This window comes from Neolamprologus brichardi, chromosome 23 (genome assembly GCF_056152115.1).
Source record: "Neolamprologus brichardi isolate AB-2024 chromosome 23, ASM5615211v1, whole genome shotgun sequence".
Lineage (NCBI taxonomy): Eukaryota > Metazoa > Chordata > Actinopteri > Cichliformes > Cichlidae > Neolamprologus > Neolamprologus brichardi.
The window spans coordinates 42,991,289-43,019,199 of NC_142125.1; the positions used below are offsets into that span (position 1 = coordinate 42,991,289).

At 42.9% G+C, this 27,911-nt stretch overlaps 1 protein-coding gene across 2 annotated transcripts; it reads left to right on the forward strand.

Annotated features, from left to right (window-relative positions):
• sts (steroid sulfatase (microsomal), isozyme S) lies at positions 1 to 27,911 on the forward strand. 2 transcript variants are annotated; one of them, XM_087835907.1, is made up of 10 exons: positions 1 to 179; positions 9,884 to 10,056; positions 11,765 to 11,886; positions 13,049 to 13,171; positions 14,687 to 15,092; positions 15,173 to 15,309; positions 17,393 to 17,530; positions 23,491 to 23,650; positions 23,856 to 23,977; positions 26,327 to 27,911. In XM_087835907.1, the coding sequence occupies exons 2-10, from the start codon at positions 9,902 to 9,904 to the stop codon at positions 26,677 to 26,679; spliced, it is 1,716 nt and encodes a 571-aa protein (XP_087692033.1). In that variant the 5' UTR covers positions 1 to 179; positions 9,884 to 9,901; the 3' UTR covers positions 26,680 to 27,911. The 2 variants fall into 2 exon arrangements, with proteins under 2 accessions (XP_087692033.1, XP_087692032.1); XM_087835906.1 differs by lacking the exon at positions 1 to 179 and adding an exon at positions 4,761 to 5,466.

The window sequence follows — 27,911 nt, forward strand, 5'->3', positions numbered from 1 at the left end:
TCGTTACTGGGATTTAGATAGGGTCGTTACTCGTTACTTCGTGTGGTGGCTATCGCGGAGCTTCCACAGATTCAGTAACATTAGCAAGTGGTGGAGGCAGCAGGTGGAGGAGAGAAAGGGGACGCAGAAGGAAAAGAGACCCGAGGCGGCCGCCGGTCCAAGTGTGAACTGAACTTCAGGTAAGAAGTTATGACCTGCAGTCTATCTGGGTCAGATATAAACCAAGTTTAGGTGGAGTTTATTTTCGTTGTGCTGACTTTTTCCGTACTGCGTGCTAGCTAGCATGACGGAGTTTCTATACAGCTGGGTGGGTGCTATGAAGTTAATGTTGAACTTTATTTTGTTCATAAGTTATTAGAGTTGCCAACCGTCCCGTCTGGTATTCAGAGAAAATATTACGCGTTTCTTATTGAGGCGAAAAGGAACAGTTTGTCCCGTAATTCAGCTACATTGAAAAAGACACAAAGCTGGAGTTATCCTGTGTTTGCTGCACAGCTGCCTCTTCTTCTTTCATTCTCCCCCCTCCCTCTCCCGTTTCTACTTCAATCATGAAAACTGATCAATGATCAGCTGATCGGCTTTTCTCTCTTGTTTGTTTATCACCCACTTTGCGCCAGAAACAGGAAACCAGCCGATGTCGCGTTAAACAACAGCAGCACGTTTAAGCTTGATCAGCTGTTGTTAGAATTGATTTAATATTAATTTCTAGTATCAGCTGATGTTTGCTGGAGCCACAGCTGCAAAAGCTGCTGGTCATGATGTCGGTTTGGTTATCTGGTGAGAGGGAAACATGAAGATGAAACCAGGAGATGTCTTTACTGAATCATCAGAGCTGAACAGGTGATGGAGAAACAGGTTTACCTTTTAGGTGACATGAATGAGTTGAAGGGAAGTTATGAACTGATTCTGAGAGACAAATAACCCCAGGATCCTTTTTTATGTAGCTGACAGCTGGTAACTGTGCAGGGGCGGGTCTAGCAAAGTTTTGCCAGGGGGGCAGGTAGGGCATTAACAGGGAGAGGTGGGCACAAAGAAATACTTTTCTTTCTTATTCTCATTTAAAATGTCTCGCTTTTAAAAAATAATTATCTGAATCTTACAACAAACGATTCATAGATTGATGCAAATATACCATCAAAACAGTGTACATCACTGTCACAACAGCGTTTGTTTTCATTCAAGGCTTTATGATTTTTCCTATAATGGTGGGCCAGTCTCTAGTCAAAATGCCAGGGCTGATTTTTTGTCCCCGTCCAGCCCTGTATGCAGCTCATCTGCAGTCTGGTGTTACCTACATCTTCCTATTCAGAAGGCAGAATTTCCGAGTTCTGAGTACAATCGAAAGCACCACGACTGCAGTTTTTGTGTTGGATGTAAAAGGCGCACATGACGCTGTGACGTAGGCTAGAATCATGGCAGCAGTCAATGACGGTCCAGGCGTGGGATTTCTCTTGTGGAAATATGCACATTATCTTTTCCTTTATATTGGTAGGTGGCACAGTGCACTTGTGGCAAGTAAGCAAGCTAGAAGACTGGCAAAGTTGTGGAAGCAACACATTAACAAGAGAATTCTGAGTAAAACCAAAGTTACTTTCCCTAGTAACTAGTTACTTTGAAAGTAACGAGTAACTTGAAGTAACTGAGTTACTTTTGATAGAAGTAACTAGTAATGTAACTAAGTTACTATTTTAAAGTAACTTACCCAACACTGCTTATATATCATGTTTAACCTGAGTAGAGAAAGACCGCAGTGGGTTTGAAAACGATTTGCCGGGAGTCCGGTGTTCTCACGGCTCTAGTTAGCCTAGCCCCCGGCTAGCTATCGAGCTAGTGGCTAACAGACGTCTCCGAAAACGTCGGAGCGCTTTTGAAAATATGTGGTGTCTTGATAAACTGAGCAGATATTTGAGGTTTACACAGCTACATTCTCGCCTGAAAATATGCTAAACGTTTATTTTGTGACCCAGAAAGAATAATAAGAGTAATATTAAAACTAACTAGCTGCCGCCATTGTTGGAAACTGAGCTGGGCTGCGCTATGAATTCTGGGACACAGCTCCTTCTTCTTCTTCGGGGTTTAACGGCAGCTGGCATCCTTGTACATGCAGTGCTGCCATTTTCTGTTGCAGTCCGTTATTACACTCTTAAATCCTACTACTTATTGACTATGTGCACGTTAGCATATGCTACTTCTGGTGCGGAAACTCCTGTGGGGAGCTTTGTTTCCGGTGTCTTATTCGCGCCTGGTTTACGGTCCAAAACAAGTTAAGCAAATGTATGAATCAAGCGGCAATTTACACTTCTATAGATGTCTTGGGCATTTACCCAATATATCTGTAAATAATGTTCATCAACTTGTTGATATTTTTCCCCGCGCCTCAGGGCAAAAGAGAAAATGGATTCAAATGTTATATTTCTCAGCTGTCCCTCGTTTATCGCGGGTGTTATGTTCTAAAAATAACCAGTGATAGGTGAAATCAATTAGCCAATTTTATTTTCTGACGGTGCAAAACGTGTCGTGGACATACAGCACTTCAGAGTCACACTGCTAGCATCGATGCAGTGATTCTGTATTGTACAGGAGAGAAGTCACGGAGGAGATCGTCTGCAGCGATCAGGACGCAGGACAATGTGATGTAAAAAAATAAGCATACAAACTGGCACGAAAAAATCTCACAGCCAGGTGAAAGGTGAACCGCGTTATTAGCGAGGGACCGCTGTAATTTTTAAGGTAAGTCACAACATACCCTTTGTAAATACTAATGTGTAGAAACCCTTACCAGCAATCATTCATTTTTTGTGTGGCTTTTTTTTCACGGTTTGTTAACATGCTGTGTAGGGGTGTACTTGACTAGCTGATATCGACATAATGGGGGAAACACCTGGTTTGACTATTGTTCACCTGTAGTGTGAATGCTGAACATTTGCCTGTTTAAATCATAAGACCAGTCACTATACAGAGATGTGCTTCTGAATGTGGACGATGTGTCGTCTGCTGCAGTTCTGCTTGTGTTGAGTGATGTAAACAACTGATCGATCTAAACTCTTTAAAGGTCAAAATTGATCATTAGATTTTTTGTGACACAACAGTGGTGAGTGTTCCCACCTTCTGCTCTTTGTAACTTAACGCGATCTTTCCGTTTTCAAGTTTTGGACATGATTTTGGAGTATATCTTTGCAGTAGCGATTGACCGCAAAGTAAAGCTACCGGAAATGTACAACCCCACATCCGGTCTCAAACCAGGAAGTTAGCATTTTCTCGTGCACAGGGTCAATTCCTGCGTCTTTTGTGATCTTACAAAGCTTCATTAAAGCTTCTGACTATTAAATCAGTCGTCGATGATTTTGATAGTCGACGTAATCGTGACTAGTCGACTAATCGTGGCAGCCCTATACTCAACACAGCAGGTTACCTGGTGTAATGTTTTTCAGTTAAAAAGAAACATGGTCTGACTCCTTCCTAACTATATAAAGAGTAACTGAAAGTTAAATGCAGTATGTCCTGTTTTAAGCCAGGCACTTCCACCTCTGCTCCGCTGCGTCTCAGCCACCATCGCTCTGGCAGCAACGGCGCTAAAGCAATAGTGATGGGTCGTTCGCGAACGAAATGGCTCTTAGAGCCGACTCTTTGAAGTGAACGACGCGAGCCGGCTCCTTATTGGGAGCCATGAGGTTTTTTTTTCTTTCTCTCACCCTCTCTCTCGCCCTTTTTTCCGCTAAACTCCGCACGCGCGGCCTGTATTTTGCGCTGGGCAGAGGGGGGAGGGGCGTTAGTTACAGCACAGGAACAGAGCCAGAGAGAAAGAGAGCGAGGGACAACAACGTCACATTAGAAAGGTATAGTAATCATCCACTATTTTCAGTTGCAGATGATAAAGGATTCAGAAATCATGCAGGCTCATATAACAGAGAATGTGCATCTTCTTTTTGTTTTAATATTTTAATTTATATTTAATTGTGTTGTGGTTTGCAGTGTTTTGTGTTGTTTCATGTTAAATTTGTTTAAAAGGAAAAAGCTGAAAATTTAAATAGTTAAAAGTTTAAAATGTAAATAGTTGTTTTTTGTATTATATGATTGTTTATTACATTTTATGTGGAGTGAATAAATAAAGTATATTTATGGTGGCCCTTAGAGACAAAGCACATACAAACTTAGAATCACGTAAAAACTCAGAAGCACATACAAAACACAACAGAAGTGCTCCAGGTTTCTAGGGCGCAGTGTTGAGCTTTTGTTACCTAGTGGCTACACAAGCCAGGCAGTATCAACAACCGGATTTGGTGTGTGGTAGTAACAGGTAAATGAATTTTGTTTTTAATTATTTGAATAAATATGAGTGCTTGTCTATAAATACACAAACAATACACACATGCTTTCAATTGTGTAATTTAAGTGATCTGGGTAGCTCTGTTTTGGAAGTTCAGTTAACGCTAGAAATGTGTTTTGGAGTTTGTACGTGCTTTTTGGAGTTTGTATATGCTTTAGAAGTTTGTACGTGCTTTGTCTCTAGGGGCCATATATAAACATATATAAATAAAACCACTTTTTTTACATTAGTAATTCCTTTTCTGCATAATTAAAGCAACAAAACAACCTGAAGAGGCGGTTCGGAGCCGAAAGCGCCGGCTCTTTTTAGTGAGCCGAGCCGAAAGAGCCGGATCTCTAAAAAGAGCCGGAAATCCCATCACTATAAGGCAAGTAGGAGAGAGCTGAGCTGGAACAAACCATTTTGGGAGGGGGGAGGGGTTATCTATACTTTTGTTGTTAAAATTTTCCATCTCAATTAAGTACTGTATGCTTTTTATACTTTTAGTAGTGTGTCCCACAAACAGCAAATATTTTCAAAAAAAGTAAGACATCTTTGGGGGTGCTTTGATTCATTTTGGGGGTGCTGAAGCACCTCCAAAACTGGGCTAAAATCGCCCCTGGCATGATCTATAAAGTGCTTTGAATGCTGAAGCAGAGTAGAAGAAACTACATAAACACTTCATTTTCTTTGTACCATCTCTGTGTATGTGTGTAGGTTTGAGACAGTGGTGCTGTCAGTGACACTTCTGAAAGAAAAAATAAATAATCACTGAGGTGGTGAAATAAGACAGGATCATAATCAAGTTCTTGAATGACTTAAATCGAAAAAGGGCAAAAAAGTGGCCTGATTCATGACTCATATCGGTCACATATTTGTCAGTAGTTTGTACTGTGAGCAGCAGGTAATTTAATTCAGTTTTCTCCATTGTTTTCCTTGGTCTGACTGTGGAGTTTTGTTTTGAAATTCATGACAGGAAGTACTTCTATTTACTAAAGCTAAGCGGAAAAACAGAGTAGCCCCCACTTCTAGCGTGATTCTGGCTTCACAGCAGGAGCTCAAACAACTTTGCAAGATCTGAGTAGCGCAGAAATTTGGGAGAAGCGTCCCACAGAGCGACGGTACAGCCTGCGCTCGTATCACCGTCTGTCAGTCAGCAGGTGAGTAACACTTCTGTCTGTCTGCAGAGCAAATGTGCGGAACTCTGTTCATTTATCTGCAGGTTAGAAGGAAAACTCAAAAGCGAAAGTTATTTGCTACTAAAACTCCTCTGTTAGATACCAGTAACAACAACAACAACAACAACAACAATAACAATAAATAACAATAATACATTTATAGCAGTTTGGATAAAGCCACACATTAAAGATAAATGTTCCTGCATGCAGACACAGTCCTGTCGCTTTTCCTGAACACTGACTGAGGAAAGGACGGTGCTCTGACAACTCCAACAACCTCACGTGAAGCGTGATGTAGCGTGCTCGCCGTGTGGAAACTACAGTATGGAGAAGATGGGTGAAAACATGCGCATGGAATAGAATAGAATAGAATAGAATAGACCTTTGTTGTCATTGAACATGTGCCAATGAAATTGTAAAATGCTTCACCAACAGTGTTGGGGAGTAACGGAGTACATGTACCACCGTTACGTATTTAAAATACAAAATATGAGTAACTGTATTCCGTTACAGTTACCGTTTAAAAAGGTGGTATTTAGAATACAGTTACTTTGTTGAATAAATGGATTACACGGCGGTACTTCCCTGTTTCATATTGTGGCGGGTCAGGACTGTTTGGGTTTTGTTTGACAGCTACGTTCTGTTGTTCCAGGCAGCGTTAAGGTTGCCATGGTTACAGGGTGACGCTCTCTCTCTGTGTTTCCTGGGTGAGAGAGCGCCTGTTGTTGTTGTTGTGCTAAGCTAACAGGCAGAATGCTACAGGTATAGCTCTAAAGAATGTAGCATCATGGGCAGTGTAGTCCGTGCTGCAGGGAGAATGGACTGCCATACTCGTTATGTGTCTGTGAGCGAGGGAGGGAGAAAAAGGAAAAGTACGAGCTGTCATCGAGCAGAAACGGGAGCTGGAAGCATGTAAATATAATAATAACCACTGCAGCCAAGAAGAGAGCCTGACGAGCCCAGTTGTAAGTAAGCTATTAAGACTCGACTGTACACCGTGTTCCTGTTTTCCTCCAAAAACAATAAGTTCTGTTGGAGCAGCCTTTCAACGCCTCTCTCTGTCTCTGCTAGCAAAGTTGACCCAGACAACAAAGTAAAGCTAGTTTTCAGCTACGAGCCGACACAGAACCCACCGTATTAGCCAGAGGTCCCTTTACTACGGTTCGGAGCCGCGGACCTTCAGTAACAGTAATAAATCACAGCAATAGTACATTCATGTAGTTGTAAACAGCATGATAATATATTAAGTAATCCAAAGTATTCAGAATACGTTACTCTCATTGAGTAACGTAACGGAATACGTTACAGAATACATTTTGGGGCATGTAATCTGTAATCTGTAATGGAATACATTTTAAAAGTAACCTTCCCAACACTGTTCACCAACGTGTTCTTGCCCCGTTGATCTTTGCAGGTTACTTGGATAAGAAAAAACAATATTGATCATTTTTAGAATAAAGCCGATATTTTGAGATTTTTAAGGAGTGGCAGATGTTTTTAAAACGATTGCATAATTGGCACTTAAGCTGTGAGCGCAGTGCCAAAGCTCTCTGTCCTAAATCACTCGGTGAGGAAGTGAGGTGTGAAGAGCTTCGAAGCAGTGTGCAGACAGCAAGCCACGTCTGGCTGAAGAATCTGTGACGAATACAAGTGAAGTGTCCTATGAATGAGTCCGTGTTAGTGCGTTAGATTCATCTCCATGTGATCGTGTGCTACATAGTAACTGGAACGTCTCGTCATCTCAAATGATGTTTGTCTGCTTTCACACACATTGCAGTTTGTATTAATAAACAGTGGTCAGAGATCTCCATCAAAACCACATTGACTTCCCTTCAGGCTCCTCCTGTGAACTGCCTCACTGAGGCAAACGTGCGTGAAGCCTGAGCACTTATTTTGGGTAGGACAGACCCCCCTGCTCAGGGCTGCGCTTTTTTGAGCCACTAATTTTTGCTGCTCTGCAAACTGACTGCATCATAATATATAAATGATAGCACAGTAGATCATGGCCTATAAAATCAAATACATGTTATTTTAAGATAAGATACCTTTATTAATCCCACGAGTGGGAATTTTTGTTAATATTTAAATATTATAAGTAAATTACTTATTTAACTGCTCTGATCTAGTGGAACGTCTTCCTTCCTCCTTGTTCAGGGTTTCTGTGACTGCAGTAAAATTCCCTCCATCCATCACTTACCCCACGAGACCTGAGGTCAAAATTAATTGATGATAATCACACAATTCTCACTAATTGAACTGAATGCAAATATGCATTCATAATGAACATTTACATGATCTGCACGACTTTGTTTATTATGTTGTTGTTTTCATGAATGACCGGAGGGTCTGTCCCAGTGAATCATGGCCCAGTGCATGCTGTTCCAACAGAGCTGATGCAGGAAGCACCAAAGCTCCTTTCCTCAGTATTTGGGGAATTGGAGCATCTCTTATTATGGCGACTACACTTCCTCTGGTCATCGCTCTCATTTAGGAACATTTCTAATCAAAGTGGACCTTTGGGACTCACGGCGTTACACTAATTCCTGCATATACACGTCCACATCCACACTACATGTGAATTATAATCAAAATAACAGGTGGAAGATTAAGAACAAGTGAACATACAAAAATGAGTTTTAACAGTTCTGTTAAACAAACCACTGATTCATTCGACCCAATCGACTGATTGTTGAAATAAGCTGCAGTTATAAGGTGCCGGTTTTTAGAGTTAATCAAGACCAGGAAAAATTAAAGTTTAGTGGAACTAAGAGATTCAAATGACTGGAAACCATTAAATGTTTCATAAATACATACGATTGGGAAAAGCTTTGATATGTGAGCTTCAAATGCTTGTCAAAAGTAATACCAAGGTTTTTATCAGATGATTTGATATTGCTGATGGAGGGCTGATGGAGGGCTCTCCTCAGAGAAGCTGCCAGACCCAAACAGTGTCAGTTTGAGACGTCCAGTTAGTTAATGGCAGTGAAAGATTGCCTGAGGTAGCTGTTGAGGTTGTTTGTCTTACAGCGGTGTATCATCTGCAGTGACAGAAGATGCTTTTGAAGCTGTTTAGTAGGATAGGATATGTAATGAAAATAGAATTGGTCCAAGGATTGAGCCCTGAGGGACTTCGTTTAAATTTATACGTACATTTCAGAATTCGTATTATTACGAATGTGTCTCTCTGTGAAGTCTGAGAACCGTTTGAGAACGTTGTCACAGATACCAACACGGTTCATCAGTCAGAATGGCGTGATCGATGGTGTCACCTGCTGCAGGTCAAGTAGGAATTAAATCAAATATTTCCCAAGTGCATAAGAATGTCATAGTAATTGTTAGTAATGCTGTTTTCAGTTTTGTCAATAATCAAAAGTGATTTCATATTTTCTACCTTCAGTCTGTCAGAATGTTGATTTTACTCTCCACAGGAGGAACAGTGGCCGCAGTCTTGGAGTCTGACTGCTCATTACTGACTTTGTTACCTGTTCAACATCAGGCTGTGGCTGCTTTAAGTGTGGGGACACCATTTGCACCATGGTTATAAGCACTGATCCAGACACTTCAAGTTTCCCGTGTTTCACAAATTAAGGGACTAAGCGTGTAAACGTAAACAAGTAACAAAAATATCATGTAAAGCAGTAAAAGGAGTTCGTAGCTCTTTCTCAGCTTTAATGCCTGTTCTCACTCCCGAGGCGTAACATGCCGACGTTTTGTCACGTCCCGCGGCGTTCCTGAGGAACGCGAAAGGAGACCTTCGGCGTTCTTATGGTACGCGGCGAGTTATGGCTGAAATCCAGTGCAATGACGCTCCCGCGGTAATAGACGTTCCAGCCCTAACCATAACCTTTTTCCTGACCTTAACCATGACTTTAATGATGTTAAATAGCGTGTTTCTAAGCGATTTGAAGAAAAAGAGCGAACATGTGTAGATTGAGTCCATATGGTTCTCATATTCCCTCATTTTTCCGAGGTCGTCGTTTAGGAACGTGGTGGGTAGCCGAAAACGTAATATGTTGACGATTTGTCACCTAGCGTAAAATGCTACGCTTTGGGAGAACGTGTTGTTAATGCTGCCTGATACGCCTGTAACAGTCTTCATTGTCAACCTTTCACTCGACCGCATGCTTGAATCATAACCAGTTTGTGTTATTCATGATTAAAAGCACCAGAAGAAGACACGAGTCCAGTCCTTGGTTAATGCTGATGAGCCGTATCAGCAGCAAAATGTCATTTGTTCTCATGTCTTTGCAAAGCTATGGTCAGTTAAATGATATTCATCAGTAACTGACAGCGACTGACGGACGCTTCAGAGTCATTGGTGGGAAACTCCAGAATACTACTGGCTGTAATACCTGTCAGTGTGTCTTTACAATTACATGTGGTTTGATTTTTCTTCCAGTGTTTTTGTCCTGACAGCATGAAGTCCACGTGGCCTCTGTCCTCTCTGTTGCTGCTGCTCTTAGAGGTGAGCAGTGTTTCTCTCCAGGAGACCAACAGGCCTAATTTTGTCCTGATAATGGTGGATGACCTGGGAATTGGAGACCTCGGCTGTTACGGCAATAACTCACTGAGGTAAGAACACGTTGCTTCTCACTGACGCTGGTGAAGCTTAAGTGTGATTTGGCTGCTGGTTTTTAGAGAGGTGATTGGCAGAAATGGGGGAACTTGTAATTCTTCAAGCTGCTACTCCCAGAACTCTTTCATTTGACCTGTTATTGTCGGCCGTTCTGTTCCCATACTGGAGTGAATATCTGTGATTGTGGCTCTGTTGATTGCTTCACAGTTGTCCGGGGGGGTTAGACGGCTGAATCTGTAGATAAACAGGACAGCAGGCTGCAGAGAGGGTAGAAGAGCACAACATGTTCCTCTGATATTTTGGATATACACTACAGGAAGCCCAGTAGAAGGGAGAAGACTGGCAAATATAACCAGAAACTAACGAATTCAAAGAATATTCAAAAACACTGGACCCACAGAGCCAGGACAGGAGAAACTGTGCCAGTGGAAATATTATCATTTGGGATTACTTCACTGTATTGGGCTGGGCAAACAACATAAATTCAGCATTTATTGCTTTATTTAATGCTACATTTAGCATTTATTATGCTAAAGTGAAGCTACCCAAGAATATAAGCTAATATGAAGCCTATGTGAGCTAGGTCAGCGGTCCCCAACCCCCGGGCCTCGGACCAGTACCGGTCCGTGAGTCGTTTGGTACCGGGCCGCGAGAGTTGAGGCTCAGGTGTGAAATGTTTAGTTTTCAGGGTTTTTATCGGTTTTCAGCGTTATTTTGTTATCGTTTTGATCGTTTACTCGGTTTTCCTGGGTCTTTTCACGTGTGTTATGAATAAATCTTCTTTTTTTCGGTACCGGTACTAGTTTTATTTTGTTGTATTTATCCGCGACACCTTAAAGGCCGGTCCGTGAAAATATTGTCGGGCATAAACCGGTCCGTGGAGCAAAAAAGGTTGGAGACCGCTGAGCTAGGTACAAAAATTAAGGGAAATTTTTTTAAAAGATATTTTTCGATCAATCTCAAACTACCTCTGACTCAATGTGCTGCTCTAAAATTCTCCTTTGACTTAACTGGGGCCGACTGATTAAGAATAAAGATTTCACCTTCTTTGTCTGTTTGTTTCTTGTCCTGTTTCCTGTTCGTGGCCTCTCTTTCGTCCAGCTTGGTTTTACTCAAGGTCTCTTCCTGCCGAGTGCTGCCCTTTGGGGAGTTTTGGCTTGTAGGGTCAATATTATTATAGACGACTGCTGTCAAGCAGTTATTATTGCATCCAAGTGCAATAATAAAAATACATTCATGCCATTTTATGAGATTTTATTCCCGTGCTCTTGTTTCCATGCAGTAAGTTTTATTTGTCTTTCTCTATCTCTCTGTAATGCTGAGTGGAATTTTAATGGAGCATTAATTCTGCAAAGAAGTCGGTGCTTTCAAATGTTTACGTTTATCTCCAGAGTGTTTGAGTAGATTCAGAATGATCACAGACACATAAGTAGCTCACAGCTGTTAGTTTTGTTTACTGATTTTTATCTAAGTCATAGTTTTTCTGTGATAAGACCTTTTTTATGAAACATTGATTTTGTAAAATAACAGTAAAGTGGTGATTTGTGATTGATTGGAAAATGTGGGCATTAAGAACTGATTAAGAGATTCTTGGGCAACAGCTGGAGATAAGTTGGTTTTACTTTATTTCAGGCATCGACAAGTCTGACATATTTTGCTTTGATGAGAAACCTGTTCTGTAATTGCTGATGATGTGATTTGCAGGACCCCCAATATTGACCAGCTGGCAAAGGAAGGGGTGAAGCTGACCCACCACATCGCTGCAGCCAGCCTCTGCACTCCCAGCAGGGCAGCGTTTCTCACCGGACGATACCCAGTGCGATCAGGCCAGTTAACCCTTTAAAGCCGGTCAGAGCAGCACGCTCTGTTTTGCGTAACTATTTTTAAATCCTGGTAGCTCTGCAACCACGTGAGCTAGCGCAATAATTTTTTTTGCATATGAAACCGGAGGAGTTGTACTTACATCTTATGCCATCAGCTTGTCCTCGGTCACAGTTTCCTTCCACATATAGCTTTGCAAAAACTGCATAAAAAGCACTTGCAGCAACAAAAACATAATATTCCAGAAACACACTTTGCCGATCTGATCAGCTGCTCATAACACTTCCAACGTCCATCAGCGCGAACTATCGCATGTCCGCCATGACCTGCCCAAAACCGGAAGTGACGTCATTTTCGTGGAAATGTATCTTTTTACCATCAGGGCCTCATGAGCCTATACTGGTGTTTTTAAAAGTTCTGTTTGACTTTATGACTTTCTGTGTGGTTTCTGGGATGCTTAGGACTCATATTGCACTGCTGGAAATAGTTTATTTTGATGCATATGCTGCTTTTTTGCAAATTTGCATTATAATATTTATTTTCGTTTTTCCTGCAGTTTATAAAAATTGGTGTATTTCAAAAATAAAACTATGAAGACACTCAAAATAAATTTCCTGTGGTGGGAAACTATTTTGTGCAACTTTTTTGTATTTACAGTTTTGAGGGATAAGCCTCTTAAATTTCTCTAACTAGAAATATATGTTAAAAAACAAAAACGATTTTCAATTTTTTTGTAGTTTATTGCACTTTTTTGCAATTTATGTAATTACTATGCACTTAATGCAGACATATTATTAAAATCTGGGCTATAATGGTTGTATTGATGTATAGCAACTTGAAATGCTCCAAAAATGGCTCCACAGCATGTAAACATATAATATAAGCTCTGGTGGACTTGGTTCTATGGTAGGTCTTAAAGGGTTAAAAGCTGCAGACAGAAACAAGCTTCCCCAACAGGAGCTCAATGTTGGCCTGGTGGAGAAGTTTCCAGAATACAGGAGCGTTAAACACCTTTAACAGAGGCCGTTCATTTAGTGAATAATTTAAGATCCCTTTGAGCCCAATTACAATAAAACTGTCTATAAACCTCTTTATGCACATTGTTGTGAGTCATTTTTTTGTGCATGCTGAAGTCACATGTTTGTTTTTGTTTTTCTTTCTTTTCAGGTATCGCTGGTTACGTCAGACCAGGTGTCTTTTTATTTAATGCAGCATCTGGAGGTCTCCCCAGCCAGGAGATTACTTTTGCCAAGGTTGTCAAACAACAAGGCTACGAGACGGCTCTCATAGGTACGATGCATGAATCTGATTTGTCTTATTAGCAAAAACAACACAAAGCTCATCATTTCAGACCCGTACACATCTGTTAGGAATGAATATGAATATGTGGAAACGCTGAAAAAGCATTATGTCACAAAGAAACATGTTTAGAAGCTGACGTTATAAGTGCTGTGCTTTGGTGAGTCTACGCTGGTGACTCTGTGAACTTACCAGTGTAGCTGTTTTAGACACGGCGTGAAAGAAATGAGCGACTTATACCGTGGATAGGCATTTCATTGGGAGTCGAACCATTGGTACACTGGTCACAAACCATTGTAACCAGTCCTGTTTACCTTCGACTTAGTGATTTGGAAGAAGGTTTTATCTCTAACATCTGCAGTTTAGATTGTGTTGCTGATGTGACTTAATGAGGACAATTATGTTGCTGTGTTTGTAGACAGCTCTTAGTACAGAGACGTGATTTTTCCATCCTTCCCTGTGAATCAGATTCTTGTGTATTATTAGTTTAGTTAAATTCTGTTTGTGTGTATAGAGATCGTGACAGCACAGTGCACTTTTTATTCCCTCTGGTGTCTCTACCAAACCAAACATGTCAATCATTAGGAGTAAGATGTCCACACTGTGTGGGGCCCAGGTTAATGATGACTGCCTGGTGCTGTTGGCCAAAGCAAAGCCAGGAGCACGGCAGCTTGAGTCACTGCTCTACATGGGAGAGAAATCGAGTCGTGGTCATCTTTACTTGATCTTTATGTGAATCGTTGCAGGTGAAGAGAGGGTCAGACAGGATCATGAGTCTGAAGCTGGAAATCAAAGGATGATGTTGTTGTCAGCAGAATTTAATGCACATGTAAGTGAATCAGAGGTGATGAGGACGTGTGTGGCGTCTTCTCTTTGAGGTCTTTACCTTACAACATAAAACACCTTGAAGCAACTGATGTGATTTGGTGCTTTATAAGTAAAACTGAATTGAATTGAAGGAGAGAAATGCTGAAGCACCGACGGTGTGGATTTTGCAAACAGGATGGAAGTGCAGAGGTTAAGAAAGGAGGAGGTGAGGGCAGCTATGAAGGTGTGTGAAGAGTGAAAAGGTGGTTGGAGATGTGTAGGAGACGGGGCAGTGGACCTTTGACTGTTGAACAGTCACAGAGAAGATGCCTGAGGAATGGAGAGTTTTGAAGAAGAAGGGTGGTGTGCACAGATGTTGTAACTACAGAGCTTTAATGCTGATGAGCCACACCATGAAGGACACTATGGGAAAGACTGGTTGAAGCCAGGTTAAGGAGAGAGGTGGTGAATGCCCCAGATCTCCTGGGCTCTGTCTTGAGGTATCCCGAGGTAGATGCTGAACCCTGAGTTGACCCCAGTGCCTGTGAGTGTGTGAACACACGGTTAAAAAAGCTGGTGTATGAATGCAGACAGCAGGAAGGTGCTGTGTAAGCGCCAGTCTATTAAGTACAGTTTTAAATGTGATGTAATGTACGGGTTTCTACTTTCTGAGTTTTTGTTTCTTCTTCTTGTCTGCAGGAAAATGGCACCTGGGCCTGAACTGTAAGAGCCGCGGCGATCACTGCCACCACCCTAACAACCACGGCTTCAGTTATTTCTTCGGTATCCCTCTGACGAACCTGCGGGACTGCCAGCCTGGACACGGCACCGTTTTCCAGTTCCATAAACATTTGCCATACAGAACAATGGGCATCGTTCTGCTCACTGCAGTCGTGCTGCACTACAGGGGGGTCATCGGCAGGAGGTCCATCCTGAGCTTCATGTTTCTGTTGCTTTCGGTCACTGGTGTGGTAGTAGCGTTCATCATGGCTGTCCCATACTTAAACTGTGTCCTCCTGAGGGACCACAGCATTGTGGAGCAGCCATACAAGTCTGAAAACATGACACAGAGGATGGTGCACGAGGCTGTGGGCTTCATAGAGAGGTACGTGAAGCTTTCCTGAGGCACCTGCATCTGAGAACTCTCTTGTTGCAATGTTTCATGTTCATCGTTTGTTTCTGCAGACATTCAAACAGGCCTTTCCTGCTCCTTTTCTCTTTCCTCCAAGTCCACACAGCCATCTTTGCTTCAGCCGCTTTCAGAGGAACGAGCCGCCACGGTATCTACGGGGACGCTGTGCAGGAGGTGGACTGGAGTGTGGGTAGGTCGGTCCGTCTGTTTAAAGGAAAAGCTGCTGAACTACGTCTGTGAGTTCTTTCAAATCCAGCAAAAAAAGCCCAGAAGCTTCCAGCCTCTCCTCTTTCAGTCACATGACACTAAGAAAGAGGCTTCAAGGATAATCGTTAAAGTGGGAACAGAAGATAAGTGTGCAGTCACTAGCAATTACATCTTGTCACGATCTTATCATGTTAGGAGGATAGGCTCTGTGAAACCAGCTTCACCTGCTGCTGCAGAGCAGAGAAGAACCAATGAGTGAGACGAGATGGAAGATGTGAGGAGAGCCACTTAAAACCTGTGGATGGAGAGCTGATCTCACTGTGCTCTGTAGTCAAAATATGAAATATTGTTTATGCATTTCTTGTCAAATCATCAGCTAAAATTATTTATCACAAATATATTAGAAAAGATTGAGCTGATTATTTTATAAAACCTGTAAAGACTGTAAATTAGTGCAGCTGTAAGCATTTCATAATATGTTATAACAGCTTTAAATATACCCATATAGGTTTGCCCCTAATTCAAGTGTTTATCATGACCTGACCTTAGTATACTGCACGTCAGGGTGAAGCCCTAATCAGACAAATCGCTATGAGTGTCACGTGGCGACAGTGGGAAGAAAAAACACCTTTTAAAAAGGAAGAAACCTCCAGCAGAACTGCATCATCATCAACAACTATTACAGTATAACTACTGACAGGGACTAGAAAGAGAGAGCAGATTTCTCCTGCTTCCCTCCTCACATACAAGGTCTTAAATAATCAGGCCCCATCTTATCTTAATGACCTTGTAGTACCATATCACCCTATTAGAGCACTTCGCTCCCGCTCTGCAGGCCTACTTGTTGTTCCTAGAGTATTTAAAAGTAGAATGGGAGGGAGAGCCTTCAGTTTTCAGGCCCCTCTTCTGTGGAACCAGCTTCCAGTTTGGATTCAGGAGACAGACACTATCTCTACTTTCAAGATTAGGCTTCAAACTTTCCTTTTTGCTAAAGCATATAGTTAGGGCTGGACCAGGTGACCCTGAATCCTCCCTTAGTTATGCTGCAATAGATGTAGGCTGCCGGGGATTCCCATGATGCACTGAGTTTTTCTTCTTCAGTCACAGTTGACATCATGTTCATACTCTGCATTCAATTATTAGTTATTATTAACCTCTGTCTTTATCTTTATCTTTATCCTGTCTTTCTTCTCTCACCCCAACCAATCACAGCAGATGGCCCCGCCCCTCCCTGAGCCTGGTTCTGCTTCTGTTTCTTACTCTCAAAGCCAACATTTTTCTCTATATCAGGGTCTAAAAATAAAACCCATTGAAGTGACAGTTGTTTTGATTTGGCGATGTATAAATAAAGCTGAATTAAAGTGTCTCTTACACAGTATTCTTTGATGTTTTTGGCGACTGAAAAAAGTTAATGTCCAGTAGTAATGATGGACATGATCAATCCCTGTGTCAAGGCTGGTGGACTCAGCAGATCAAAGGTCAGTGTGTTTGTTTACAGTGAAAGTAAATCTGCACAAAGACGCAATGCAAATAGTGGAATAGTGCTCCGGGGGGGAAGAGAATCCACGTAAAACAGCCCACCTCAGGGTTCGGCTCACCAAGGAGGGGAATCCAGGGACAGAAGAAACACACTTAGTGTTCGAGGATGTTGGAGGCACCACAAACACAGAAGGTTGAACTCATTATGTTGTTCAGTGGAGAGTGACCTTGACGAGGACACAAACACAGAGAGGCACAGAAAGAAAGCAGCGAGCACTGATGCCTACTTTGACCAATCTAACATAGAAGATGTATTTCTCCTCCTCTTCTTTACGCTGCTCCTTTTAGAGGTCACCACAGTTCATCTGATCCATCCCGCTCTGTCGCTCTGCCTCTGTCACGCCCACTCGCCTGCGTGACGTCATTCACGACAAACACGAACCTCCTCTGAGGTCTTCCTCTCCTCCTGCCTGGCAGCTTTAACACTCGTTGTGTTACAGTTTCACTTTCTCGTTCTGTTTTTCATACTCAAACGGAAAAATGTTTCCAAATAATTACAGACCGGAGTTTGCTCTGTGTGTTCTCAGGTCAGCTCATGGAGACGCTGGACAGACTCGGCTTGAGAGGAAAAACTCTTGTTTACTTGACTTCAGATCAAGGGGCTCATCTGGAGGAAATCTCTGCCAGAGGCGATGCCCACGGGGGATCCAACGGCATATATAAAGGTACACCGAGAGGAAAACTGAACACTGTTTCTGGTTTTAATGCTTACAGGTGAAGACCTTTCTGCCTGTGTACATCAGCAGGATTTTAACCATTTAGTTAATAATTATAATACATTTTATTTGTGGGTGCCTTTGAAAAAAGCAAAGGTTTTCAGTACATTTGAAAATGTGAAGCAATATTTTGCAAGTGACTCTAAAATCTACAGCCAGTGAAGCTGTTGAAGAGCAGGCGTGATGTGCTCTCTGGAGGGTAAAGCTGGGCATACGCCGTGCTGATGCTTCTGACCCCTGGATTGACTCGCAGGGGTCAGAAGTTCATAGGTCACGATGCAGGTCTCACACTATACGATGCTCTGATGTGACCTGAGTGCTCACACTGTGCGTCCATAACATGAAGCTTTTAACAGAAAATCTCTCCCTCTCTGTCTTTCACTCACAGACACACACCACCACCAACTTTGCTAAATTGCTAATGAAAAACATGATCAGCTGTGATTGAGCAGCAAAGTCCATCCAACTATTTCCACGGTTGTTGTGTTCGTGATCATTTTGTGAGGCCACATCGAAAAGGCTCAGATGAGCCAAAGTCCTACAAGTTGTGCCTCCATCGCTTGTGTCCAGATCACAGCTGCACTGCTGCTCCGTCTTTGTGTTTGTGCGTGCGCAGTGTGAGAGGCTGCGGCGACGCCCTCACGACAGCCGACAGCATTTCAAACAGGTTTGATTTTCTTACGACCAAACGATTGATGATCGGGAGCTGGTCGTGAGGTGTTAATCGCTTCTACACGACACACGATGAAGGCGAAACTCGGGCCGATCACCAAAACAGTCGAAAAATCGTCTCAAAATGAGCCAAAAATCGCACCGTGTGAGCCCAGCATTAGTTAGTTTTGCCACGAACCTCTGTTTGCGTCTCTGATTCCATCCATTCATTCAAATCACAGTTAAAAACGTGTTTTTCGGTTAGTTACTATCATTCCCTATTTTTTATTCCTGTGTTATTTATCTTCTATTGATGCATGACTGCATAAATACCTCCACCTTACACTTACACTCAGTGATTCTATCTTTTAAATTACGCTCAGATGTTTTATTTCCTATTTTATCTGTATTGATAGTTTATTTGTCCCCTGATATGGTCCTGTATCTGTTATGCTTTAACCTTGTTGAGGAGCACTGTGGTGTACCTTTGGTTTTAAATGTGCCGTATAAATAAACCTGTATTGTAAACTTGTATTGGCTGCAGAATTCTGCAGGAGCTGGAATTTATGCAGCGACTTGTTAGACTAAAGAGAAGAAAATTACATTAATCAGTCCCAGAAGTGACGAGGCTATGGAGCAGGGTGGCAACAGCATGGAGGCTGGGAAGGACTGAGATGATTGACTTTGCTTAAGTGGCAGTAAGCAGACTGGGTGATGTGATTAATATGAGACTGAAATGACAAAGTGCTGTTGAGGATGACACCCAGACTCCTCCTAGGATGGACGAGTTGTCAATATTACTGGAAAACTTGTGGGATTTGGTTAGAATAGAAGCTGTACAAGTAGAACTTCAGTTTTATTAAATAAATAAATAAATAAAGTTGTATTTATATAGCACCTTTCTAGACAGAGTCACAAAGTGCTGCACATAAGATAACAAATAAAGGTAAAACAGACAAAATGAACCAAAAGCAGTTTAAAAAGGTGAGTTTTGAATTGTTTTTTAAAAACAGTTCTGAGTCCACAGTCTCGGGGCCACAGGGGCAAACGCTCTGTCAGCCTTAGTTCTCATGTTAGTCTGTTTCACAGCAAGTAACCCTGATCAGATGACCTCAGGGACCTGCTGGGGACATCGGACTGTAGCAGATCAGAGGTGTAGGGAGGTGCCAGTTAAGACCAGGATCTTAAAATGGACTCTGAGTTCAATAAGACGCCAGTGTAGCTCAGATAGCAGCGGTGTCATGTGTGAATACTGGATTTAGTCAAAAGCCCAGCTGCAGTGTTTTGCACAACCTGCAGAAGCTCCAGGGAACCTTTGACACATAAGCAGTGAGTTACAATAGTCGTGAAGAAATAAATGCACGTGTAGCTATCTCCGGTTTAGAGCGAGATAAAATAGTGCTTAACTCAGCCACATTTCTTAAATGATGAAAACAAGACCGAACCAGAGAGTTCACATGCCCATCCAATGTGAGAGTCGAGTTCCTAAATTCCTGATAGAGGATTGAACATAGACCGAGAGAGGACCAAGGACTTTCACTATCTGGGATAAAATCCGTCCGGAGCGCAGACGAGGACTTCAGTTTTCCTCTCGTTGAGTTGGAGGAAATTTGCAGCCAACGTTTGATAGAAGCTAAGCAGTCATTCAGAAGCTGAAGCTTCAGTAAATCCTGGGGCTTAAAAGAAACATACAACTGAATGTCATCAGCATAACAGTGATAAGAAGAGGAGAACATCCTCTTTGACTCTTAAACATGTGGTTATCCTAATTAGGCTTTCATCAAGTCAGCAAAGATGCACAGAAAAGAAGGTCAGACACCAACGAGGAAGAATCAGAAGGACAAACACAATAAAATTCACCTTGGGGACACTCCCACAGGGCTTGATATCTGGGACTCTCCACCAGTTTCTCTTAGAACTGAAGAAGCTTCGTGGATGAGACGTCTTCAAGAAACGTAAAGAAGTCCAGTCCACTTGTCTCTGAACCATCCACCGGTATCCCCACTTCTGCTGGTGGTCACACCAGGCAGGTCACTTGGCTTCAACAAAGACTAAAACCGAAGCTTCTTTCTCTGCCGTTGCTTCAAGGCGAGGTGAGCCTGAGCTGCACTGGCTCGGTGGGGCTTTCTCTACAAGTGTGTACAGCGCTGGACCCAGAAGCAGAAGGCCAAGCGGAGCGAGCTGCCGAAGTGGAGATGGTTGTTGAGCTCCGTCAGGAGTTGTAGTTTGTAGTTTTTTCTCCATTGTATTACCTCTTGCTCTTGACGAAGGCGGTCGCACTTTTCTCCTCTCCCTTAGCTTCCCTGCTTAGCTTCTTATGTCCTTGTCTAGTCTCGTGTTTTTACTTTTCCCTGGACACTCTCTCACAGTCTGTTCTCTAAAACCTAAAAGAGGAATTATGGATTGGATCAACTGGTCCCTAAATGCAATTGACACCACTTAACGAGAAGTCTGGGCTTGGGTGAGCCTGAGTGCTGAAGATATCTACCTATTCTGAACCATGATAACAGGGTTCCTGCTGATCGGAGCTGGCTTGGCCCTGACTTATCGAAGAATTAAGAAAGCAGAACCGGCTGTTCAAACCCCCACAAGGCTGCCCGCTGGGATTGGAACGATGGGAGAGGCGTGAGTTTCTCAAAATGGGCTCATTGAGTCAGCACGGATAAGATCTTGGAGAGGCTACGGCTGCTGTGAATACTCAGAATAAGATCTCTGACTGCAGACTGGATACATCTCGAAGGGCTAGCCCGGAATAAGATCTCTGGGCGCAAATTGGATGACCTCTCGGGGAGGCACACTGCCGTGAGTTCTCAGAAATCGGCTCCTTGAGCCTAAGAAATGACAACATCACAGAACAAATTCAAATTCAAATTCAAATTTTATTTGTCACACACACACAACCATACACAGTATGACATGGGGGTGAAATGCTTGTAGCTGTACAATGCCCGACCATTAAATGACAGAAAAAAGTTTTACAGTATTTACAATTTACTACAAAAATTACAAATTAACTTAGGAATTTACAGTAAAAATAAAATAAAAATAAATAAATAAATAAAAATGTGCAAACAGCAGAAAGAGATTATAAAGATTATAAATTATAGGAAATTATAGGAAATGTGTGGTGGTGCGTGTGGTGATGTGATGTGTGGGAGAGTCCAGTCCTACACCTGGTTCAGGGCTGAATAGCCTGGGGGAAGAAGCTCCTCCTCATTCTCTCTGTTTTGGCCTTAAGGGAGCGCAAGCGCTTCCCAGACCTCAACAGTGAGAAGAGTCCATTGTTGGGATGGGAGAGGTCCATCATAATCTTCCTAGCTTTGGACTTGCACCGCTTGGTGTAGATGGACAGCAGGTCAGGGAGCTCTGATTGAATGATGCGTTCGGCTGAGCGCACCACTCTTTGCAGATCTCGTCTGTCCTGCTTGGTGCTGTTCCCAAACCAGCTGCAGATGTTTGCCGTCAGGACGCTCTCGATGGTGCAGCAGTAGAAGTTCTTGAGCACCTTCAGTGGCAGATGGAAGTCTCTAAGTCTTCTGAGGAAGAAGAGACGCTGACGGGCTTTCTTAACGCAAGTATGGCGAAGCTCGCGGCTCTCCAACGGGAGATTGAGAGACCAGTGTTGGACTGTAGAACTGCTTTGACATTCATATGAGCTGTTCGCACTAAAGTAAAAACACCATCACTTCATGCGGATACCCCTTTGGCGCCAGCTGTGGGCTCAAGGCTGGAGCTGAACAAAACACCCTGATAACGACTGTGTTTAGTCTGTTCTTCCCATTCATGCAAGGCCACCTGGGTCAGCTGGAAGACTGTTTACTTAGCCTGGCAGGGCGAAGGACACTGTCTCAGCTGAACTATGGACACACACACTGATCCCCCCCCTCCCTTTCCAAACGCCTTCGATGCTTATTCCGTTCCGATGCTGCACCCTTTACCCACCCCTGTTTTTTTCTGTTCTCAAACTGATCTCCCTGTTGGAGCTCAGTCTGGGGGGAGTTATTTTTTCTCCTTATCTTTCCTCATGTGGTGCATTTTCCATTGTTATACCTCTCTGACCTGTCTTCCCCATGTGATGTTTTGTGTAATGTATGTATGGTCGGAGGGTAAGATGGCGCTGGCACGGCTGGCAGCCTTAACCCAATTTCCCTCAGGATGAATAAAGTATAATCAATCAATCAATCAAAGCCTGATCTAATGAGGGGGCAGCCACATTGTGAAATGTGGAGTTTCTGGACATGACAACCAGGGTGGTGCAGATGGCTGAATGTGTTGAAGAGTTCACTTTGCTGAGTGTGTTTATGTCATTTCACTGCTACAGTATTACGTTTTCTTCCCGGTGACAGCTAAAGAAGTAGATTATGGAAACAGGATATAACAGAGTAGCATTTGTACGACATGTTTCTAGTCTTTACAATATATTACAACATGTACCAGTTATAAACATTTACATTTAAAAGACTGGCTGTGTTAGAAAATGACCTGCAAGCAAAAACAGCGAGCACGCAGAACTCAGATCGTTGCCTCTGAGCTTTGCTTCGTTCTGCTTCCTTCAGGAAAACTCACAAGTAATTATGAGACAAAGCGCTGCTGTTGGATGTGCCGAAAGTATCAAAAACTGTTAGCAATATTATTCTGAATGTGATTCACATTCACTAGTTTGCAGTGAGCAGACCCGTGTCAGGGACTCAAAGAGCAGCTTTTTGTAAGACAGCCACTCGCTGCCCTTTCATCTCTGCAGAGTCTTAAGAAGCCAGTTGTGCCTTTAACCCAGCACTGTGTTCACACATGCTGAGCTGATGCTTAATGTATAGTACTGCATTAAGCTATGCCAGCATAGCGCTCAACACTTACCCAGGAGTGCAGCTACACACACCACTACTAATGCATTTGATTGGTATGTGCTGTAAACACAATATATTGATTTCCGCTGGGATTTTAACTTAATGGAGGAAAACGTAAAAGCCTGGAGTGTAAGTCGAGCTTATGTTGGTAAAATAGGTGGTTCTGTGCCGTTATGCTCTCTTGTGTTTCAAATGCTGTTGAAGATTTATGAGCTCCAAGTTCAACATGATCAGCTCATTTGTAATCGTGATGCAGAGCGCCGCAGACACACCGGCAGAGCAAATGTAGACAATGACAGCACCACCTGTGCACACGGCTCAGTGGGGATTTGGTGTAGTGCTATAATTTAGGCTTAATTGGAGCCGGATGAGAATTATTTTCACGGCTTCTTGTTCTTTTCTTTTACCGAGCAGCAGGGAAGTCCACGAATTGGGAGGGAGGAATCAGGGTCCCTGGAATTTTACGTTGGCCTGGGAAAATCCCTGGTGGCAGACAGATAGATGAGCCCACCAGCAACATGGACCTGTTTCCCACTGTGGTGCAGCTGAGTGGAGCTTCAGTCCCAGAGGACAGGTGAGGCTGTGCTCCTTCCTTATGTCAGTCAAAACAAGTGCAGCCAAATCTAGGTCACGTTTAAAGAAAGGAGAGGCAGCGAGAGTGACTCACAGTGAGGGGAATCCTGGATGTGAGCAGAGGAAACATGTTTCCTAATGAAGAGTGGGGTGTTAAGCTAATCCAGAGGCTTTGATTGTAATTCATGTTCACTTTCTTTCTGCAGGGAGATAGATGGTCATGACCTCATGGATTTGCTGCAGGGGAGAGCTGCAAGTTCCAAGCATGAATTCCTCTTTCACTACTGTAGTGCCAACTTGAACGCTGTCAGATGGCATCCCCAAAACAGTAAGTGTGCAACAGAGAAAGATGAAGCTGTATTGATAACCTCTACCGTTTGCACCAGGTCAGGTTCAGTCTGTCCAAGTGACACAGCATGTCGACCAAAAAGACCAGATCCATAGTCCACTTGAGGTCGGAGAGCTCGGGATTGTCCTTCTCTACCATTAACAGTTTCACGGCATCCAAAAGCTCAAAGAAGCGAGAGAGTACCGGGGTTTATGACGCCACCTCACAGTGCAGCAGGTCACCTGGAAGCCTCGGCTCCAGCTCGGCGATGAGATGCTTGAATTGCATGTGGTTAAGTACATGTGTGTGGATGCAGTTGACTTCATGACGTTGTCTAAATTCAGTGATTTAGATGCGAGTTGCTCCCTGTGGATGATGCAGTGGAACCAAACGTGCAACATGGGGAGGGCACGCCAAGCTTTGTTAGCAATAATCAACAAGTATAAATCAAACACAAAACACGGGGTCACACCCATCATGACACTTGCACCTACTCACTCACGCACATTTGCATTAGATGAACATACAGCGTTAAACTCAAACGAAGCGAACACGCAGATTAAAACAAACACAAACTTCAGTATAAGAGCTGCAGGAAACCAGGCTAAGAGCTGCATGCGGCTCAGGAGCTGCGGGTTGGCCACTTCTGAAATAGATTAATAAACGACTAAAATGTAACCTACCAAACTAAAGGACAAAGATCACTTTGTACCGGACAGATACAAACTCTGCTATTTGAGGCCATATTTCTGCTGCTATTTGAAGTCAACATACAAAGATGAAAAGAGGCTGGCAATCTGAACAATCATCCAAAGCAGACTTAAATATGTGTAACAGTCCTGGCCTGAATATCAGAGAAGGTCTCAGAGGAGATCTGACACAGCAAAAGATCTCTCAGCTGTGATCTGCAGGAGTGGCAGCTTCATATTATTAACTGTGTTTACAGGCTGGAGCGTGAATGACTTGGTGTCCATGCTTTCACAGACTCCACAGTTACTTTTGTAGTTTTTCCAAGTTAATAAAACACAGAATGGAGTTCATTAACAGCAATGGTCTCATTTGAAAACCGAGCAGGTAACTTTTACAGACAGCAGTTTGGCCTGACCACACTGAAACATATACTATATTACTACACATTATAGAGTTTATGGATAATAAGTATACCGTGGCTCCATACTCGTGTTTGGAGTTAAAATTTAAAAAGTGAAAGCATGAAACCAGCAGGTGATGTGAGCCATGTGACCAAATGATACAAGTGCATGGATGAAAACAAGTTTCCTGCAGATTTCTCAGCTCAGGCTGAGGCCGTCCGAGCTTCTAGAAGGCTCTTTAAGCCTTGTGCAGGAAATGTTTGACCAGAGCTTTGAACAAATGAGCAAAACGACCAACTACAATCCCAGGTGTGTTGTAGCAACTGCTCATTTAGCTGAACTAGATCCAGGGGCAGCACCGTGGAGTTGTTAGTAGGGCTGTGCTGATATAAGACATTTATCGTCCTGACAACGATATAAATCACAAAAATGTAACATTTTCTGTAAATTCTGTGAATCTCGGGCAGCTCGACTGCGTCATGTATCTGGAGTCGAGTGTTTTAACTGATGCATGAAACGATACATTTTTAGACATAAGTTGTAACGGCGCCGTTTTCTCTCAAAGTTTGAGTCTAAGCTTTATTTTTTAGCACCTGACGGCTCTTTTTTTGCTTCTCATCCATAAGCATACAACTCTGCATACTCTTTCACGTGATTCAGTTTATTTTGAAAAGTCTCAAAAGGATCTTGAGCTTTATTGTGAAAGGTTACGTGGAAAACAAACAAGCGGACAGCGGAGCCACGATGAACAATGTTGCTGTAAACAGTTTATTTTACGACACCACGAAACAAACAACAGCGTAAAATGAAACGATAGACGTTTTTATATCGTCATCGATATAAAAAACAAGCGTTATTAGGGCGAGCTGTGGCGTGCACGGGGCTGTACTCTGCTCAGATTCAGACAAACGCTGCAGAAACCTGATCGAAATCTTGCAGAGCAGCTTTTCAGCTGATAAGCAGAAGGCTCCACAAACTGAAGGTGGATGCAGTGAATGCCTGACGGAGCGTCTCTCAGGGAGAAATGCTGCATTTGTTGATGTCCATGGGTTTGACACTCCAGCTGGTCATTTTCTACAACAGATTTTCATCCAAGCATTAAAATCAAATTGTTAGTTTGTTGAATTGTTGCATCTGAAAATGTCTAAATGTTGTGCTTCCTTTGGTGTGTAAAAGTCTTTCATTTAAGGCTGAAAGGCTGCACTTCCTGCTTCATGGGAGGAAAGTGGCACTGAGCGCTTTCATGTATCGTTCTCAGGTAGCTCGGTGTGGAAAGCTTTTTACTTCACTCCAAACTTCTACCCAGAAGACAAGACGGCATGTTTCCATACACTTACCTGCTTTTGCACGCCGGAGTACGTCACCTTCCACGATCCTCCTCTGCTCTTCGATCTCTCAAAGGACCCATCAGAGAGCACCCCGCTGACCCCAGACACCGAGCCTGCCTTCCACTTTGTCCTGGCCACAATGCAGGAAGCTGTGAAGATGCATCGGCGCTCACTGAAGCCAGTGGAGAGCCAGTTAAGTCCAGCGAACCTGATGTGGAAGCCCTGGCTGCAGCCCTGCTGCTCCACGGTCACGCAGCTCTGTCAGTGCCAGCTGTACCAGTAAACTTCTGTGGAGGCGGCACTGGGAGATCCTTGCTGCTGTTTAGAGTCACACTAATCTGAATATGGACACTTCATCTGAACTTCAAATCCACGATTAAACCTTTGTTTTGTCAGGGTGCAGTCGTCTGTTGCACTGATTTTATTTCACTCGATGCTTCAAAAGCTTCATATCTAGAAATCTAGTCAGCACACAGGTAGCAATTATAAGATACAATAGACTGAGCGATGAACACAGTAAAGTTGTCAGCTGTCAAATCAGAAGATATATTATGAGACTTAGACGTCAATAAACGTTCAGAGAATCGTCTCATACAAGTCTAAGAGCTACGAGCTGCAGAGATTACATTCAGTGATCGTTCATCATCATCGTTAGTGGTGTGATCTTAAAAGTAGAGATAGTGTCTGTCTCCTGAATCCAAACTGGAAGCTGGTTCCACAGAAGAGGGGCCTGAAAACTGAAGGCTCTGCCTCCCATTCTACTTTTAAATACTCTAGGAACAACAAGTAGGCCTGCAGAGCGAGAGCGAAGTGCTCTGATAGGGTGATATGGTACTACAAGGTCATTAAGATAAGATGGGGCCTGATTATTTAAGACCTTGTATGTGAGGAGCAGGATTTTGAATTCAATTCTGGATTTAACAGGAAGCCAAAACAGGAGAAATATGCTCTCTCTTTCTATTCCCTGTCAGTACTCTTGCTGCAGCATTTTGGATTAACTGAAGGCTTTTCAGGGAGTTTTTTGGACTTCCTGATAATAATGAATTGCAGTAGTCCAGCCTGGAAGTAATAAATGCATGAACTAGTTTTTCAGCGTCACTCTGAGACAGGATATTTCTAATTTTAGAGATGTTGCACAAATGGAAGAACGCAGTCTTACATATTTGTTTAATATGTGCGTTGAAGGACATATCCTGGTCAAAAATGACTCCAAGGTTCCTCACAGTGTTACTGGAGGCCAAGGTAATGCCATCCAGAGTAAGAATCTGGTTAGATACCATATTTCTAAGCTTTTCAGCGCCGAGTACAATGACCTCAGTTTTATCTGAGTTAAGAAGCAGAAAGTTAGTGGCCATACAAGTCTTGCATGCTCTACTCACTGTAATAAAATATGGTCGACAGTATCGAATGCTGCACTAAGGTCATTTGATCATTTGTAACCTTCACTAAAGCTGTTTCTGTGCTGTGATGAACTCTGAAACCTGACTGAAACTCTTCAAATAAACCATTCCTCTG

Bases quoted from the DNA above. Each gene is read 5' to 3' on its own strand.
- sts (XM_087835907.1), top strand. From the start codon at position 9,902: ATGAAGTCCACGTGGCCTCTGTCCTCTCTGTTGCTGCTGCTCTTAGAG. The intron at 13,172-14,686 runs GTACGATGCATG...TCTTGTCTGCAG, and splicing joins CTACGAGACGGCTCTCATAG to GAAAATGGCACCTGGGCCTG. The intron at 23,651-23,855 runs GTGAGGCTGTGC...TTCTTTCTGCAG, and splicing joins GCTTCAGTCCCAGAGGACAG to GGAGATAGATGGTCATGACC.